This window comes from Helianthus annuus, chromosome 17, assembly GCF_002127325.2.
Source record: "Helianthus annuus cultivar XRQ/B chromosome 17, HanXRQr2.0-SUNRISE, whole genome shotgun sequence".
In the NCBI taxonomy this organism is placed as follows: Eukaryota; Viridiplantae; Streptophyta; class Magnoliopsida; order Asterales; family Asteraceae; genus Helianthus; species Helianthus annuus.
Window position 1 is genome coordinate 21,666,312 of NC_035449.2, and position 4,066 is coordinate 21,670,377.

The following is a 4,066-nucleotide window of genomic DNA, read 5'->3' on the forward strand; positions in this document are numbered from 1 at the left end:
CTTGAATCCAGTTTTGAGGCATTTCATCGCGTGCCGATATATTTGCTGACCTCTAGCAAGCATCGCACGCACTGACCCACTTCTGCGCATCATGAAATATTGTCGGCCAATAAAACCCCGAATCGAGCACCTTCTTATCGGTGAAATTGGCACCATGGTGACCTCCTGTAGGTCCCTCGTGACAGTGGCGCAGAATGTCAGTCGCCTCCTTTCCTGAAACACACCTTCTAATCACCTAATCAGCACCAACCCTAAACAAGTAAGGGTCATCCCAAATGTAGTGCTTGACGTCCGAAAAGAATTTTCTCTTTTGTTGGTGAGTCAATCCCTTTATGAGAATCCCACAAGCAAGATAGTTCGCAAAGTTGGCGAACCAAGGCGACTCATCGCATATCTCAACACTCATCAACGACTCATGTGGGAAATTGTCATTGATTGAATCCCAACGCGTGTCCTTGACGTCTCCATGCTCCAACCGAGAAAGATGGTCAGCCGCTACATTCAACGCACCCTTTTTGTCTTGAATTTCGATATCAAATTCCTGCAGCAATAAGATCCATCTAATGAGACGCGGTTCGGCGTCCTGTTTGCTGAAAAGATATCTGATGGCTGCGTGATCAGTATACACAATTGTTTTTTAAAGCACCAAATACGATCTAAATTTGTCGAATGCGAAAACGACCGCCAAGCGTTCTTTTTCTGGCGTGGTATAATTCTCCTGAGCGTCGTGAAGAGTCTTGCTCACATAATAGATCGGGTGAAAGTGATTTTCTTTCTTCTGTCCCAGAACGGCCCCTATAGCGAAATCGCTCGCGTCGCACATAATTTCAAATGGCAGACTCCAGTTAGGCGCGACTAAAATAGGGGCCTCAATCAACTTTTGCTTGAGAAGGTCAAAAGCCCTCAAGCAATCAGCCCCAAAGATAACGGAGCGTCTTTCTCCAACAGACGGGTCATGGGCCTAGAGATCTTTGAAAAATCCTTAATGAATCGCCTGTAGAACCCCGCATGACCAAGAAAGCTCCGAATCGCTCTCATAGAGGTGGGCGGTGGAAGTCGTGAGATAATGTCCACTTTAGCTGGATCGACCTCCATACCAGCACGCGAAATCTTGTGTCCTAAAACTATGCCTTCCCTTACCATGAAGTGGCACTTCTCCCAGTTTAGGACAAGATTCGTCTCTTCGCACCTCTTCTGCATCTTCTTCAAATTTTCCAAACAACGATCGAAGGAATCTCCAAATACCGAAAAGTCATCCATGAAAACCTCCATAGAATCCTCGATTATATCATGAAAAATCGCAACCATGCATCGCTGGAAGGTAGCCGGTGCATTACACAACCCAAAAGGCATACCCGGTAGGCGAATGTGCCAAAGGGGCAGGTAAAGGTAGTCTTCTCCTGGTCCTCAGGAGCAATAGGAATTTGAAAGTATCCAGAAAACCCGTCCAAGAAACAGTAGTACGACTTCCCCGACAGACGTTCCAACATCTGGTCGATTAATGGAAGTGGGAAGTGATCCTTGCGAGTAGCATCGTTGAGTTTGCGGTAGTCGATGCAAACTCGCCACCCAGTGACGGTACGGGTAGGAATCAGCTCATTCCTATCATTTGGGACTACAGTAATACCACCTTTCTTGGGTACTACCTGCACTGGACTCACCCACACAGAGTCAGATATAGGATAGATCAATCCGGCATCCAACAACTAAATCACTTCTTTCTTACCCACGTCTTGCATATTTGGATTCAACCGCCTTTGAGGCTGTGCACAGGGTTTGTACTCGTCTTCCATCAGAATCTTGTGAGTACAAAAAGAAGGATTGATGCCTTTGAAATCCATAATCTTCCACGCTAGTGCTTTCTTATGAAGTCGCAAAACACTAAGCAGTCTGCTCTTTTCCTCGTCCGTCAACGATGATGAAATAATAACCGGCAAACGGCGCTCCTCGTCTAGAAATCCGTAATCCAAATGGGGCGAAAGCTCCTTAAGCTCCAAAGATGGGGGATCTTCAACTGAAGGTTTCGACTTATCTTCATCCTCACGATCAATCTCTGTAAATCGATCCGGACTCTGGGAACCATCATCACCAATCTGATAGACCAGCTGCTCGAAATCGTGGCCCTCCTGCGTAATGCCATCTAGGTCCCCATACAACAGATGTGTGTCCGAATCAATCTTATCAATCGTGCCCTAGAAATGTGTACTCACATACGTGTCAACAATGTCAACATAGTAGAGCGCATCATCCTGACTCTGCGGGTGCTGCACTGACCGCTTGATGTCAAAGGTCACATGCTCATCATTCACTCGGAGTGTAATCTGGCCCGCAGCTACATCTACAATGGTCCGGGCGGTATTCAAGAATGGACGTCCGAGAATCAAAGGCACCCTAGAGTCCTCATCCATATCCAGGATAACAAAATCCACTGGAAACACAAACTTGTCGATCTTAACAAGCATATTCTCAACAAATCCACGTGGATACTTGATGGAACGATCAACTAGTCGAATGCTCATTCGTGTAGGCGACGGCTCACCTAGATCCAACTTTGTAAAAACCTTATAGGGCATAAGGTTGATACTCGCCCCCAAATCAGCCAATGCATGGCTAACAGACATATTTCCGATCAAACAAGGAAGCGTGAAACTGCCAGGATCTCCCATTTTTGTGGGCAGACGATTTTGAAGGATAGCAGAGCAGCTTTCGTTCATTACCACACAGGACATATCCTCAAGCTTCTGCTTATTCGAGAGGATGTCCTTCAAGAACTTCGCATACTTCAGCATCTGGGCCAAGGCTTCAACAAACGGTATGTTTATATGCAGTTGCTTAAACATTTCAAGGAACTTACCGTATTGTTCTTCGTTTTTCTGTTTCTTCAGCCGGCCCGGGTATGGAACTGGAGGAGTGTACTCTTTGACTGGCTCCTGGACTTGTGCTGTACTTGCTGGGCGTAGCCTGTCTTGCACCTCGTCCGGTGTATCAGTCGGGACCTTTTCAGTGATCGGTGGTGAGTCCGATATGTTGGGTCCTGTAGTCTTGCCACTCCTGGTCATAACCGCATTTACATGCCCGCGCGGATTTGGCTCTGTGTTGCCTGGAAGACCACCTGGGGGGTCTCTCCGACATCATCTTTGCCAGCTGACCAACCTGGTTTTCTATATTCTGGATTGAGGCCTTTTAACTCCTCATTTCTCCCTCATGAGCTAGAAAACGATCTTCGCTTTGTTGGTATCGTTTTTCAGCCAACTGATTTGCACTCAGGGAGCTACTAAGAAGCTGAGCCATCATTTCCTCCAGCTTAGAACTTGACTGAGGGGCTTGCTGCTGGGAACTAATCCCTGCGCCCTGATTCTGATATGAGTATGGACGTGGCTGGTAAGGTTGGTTGTAAGGCTGGAATTGCTGACCGTGAGCCTGCTGCGGAGCTGGAGCGCGCTGGGCAAATCCTAGTGGGTTCTGATTACCCACATTCGCTCTCGACCCAAAATTTGGGTGATTCCTCCATCCTAGGTTGTGTGTGTTGCTGTACGGGTTGTTCTGTAGCCTCACCTGATTACTCACAAAATCTACCTCTTCTTGGCCCTCATACACAACTCCTTGAAAACATGCACCAAGCTCGTGTGACACTCCGCACTGGTAACATCCAGAACCAGCTTGTGCAGCCATCTGGGACTTATCAAACTTCGCCGACAGAGCTGAGATTTGTATAGTAATGGCTGTGTAGTCGTCCACAGCGTGTACTCCTGGGCGAGATGATGATGATGATGATAATGTCCGGCCTCTCTCTCCATCTCGACGTGAGCTAGACTTCAACGCAGCCTTTTCGATGATAGCATAAGCTTCATTTGGCGTCTTTGTCCCTAGATCGTCTCCTGCATTCACGTCTAATCTTTCCTGCGTATTGTAATTAAGCCCTTGATAAAACGTCAAGACCAGCTGTCTTTTGGAGAAGCCATGATGTGTGTCACACCCTGGCTTTGCGGAAGCGTGGTTAATTGGTGTGACTTCTTAATACCATAGCTTAATCATAACAAAGCTATATGAATTTAAAACATGCAAG

At 47.0% G+C, this 4,066-nt stretch overlaps 1 protein-coding gene across 1 annotated transcript; it reads right to left on the reverse strand.

Moving 5' to 3' along the window:
- Positions 1-235: 235 nt before the first annotated feature.
- LOC110923832 lies at positions 236-1,308 on the reverse strand. The gene is made up of 2 exons (XM_022167889.1): positions 951-1,308; positions 236-609 (listed from the first exon to the last, which is right to left on the reverse strand). Exons 1-2 carry the CDS (start codon positions 1,306-1,308, stop codon positions 236-238), a joined length of 732 nt encoding a protein of 243 aa, XP_022023581.1.
- Between the last annotated feature and the right edge of the window lie 2,758 nt (positions 1,309-4,066).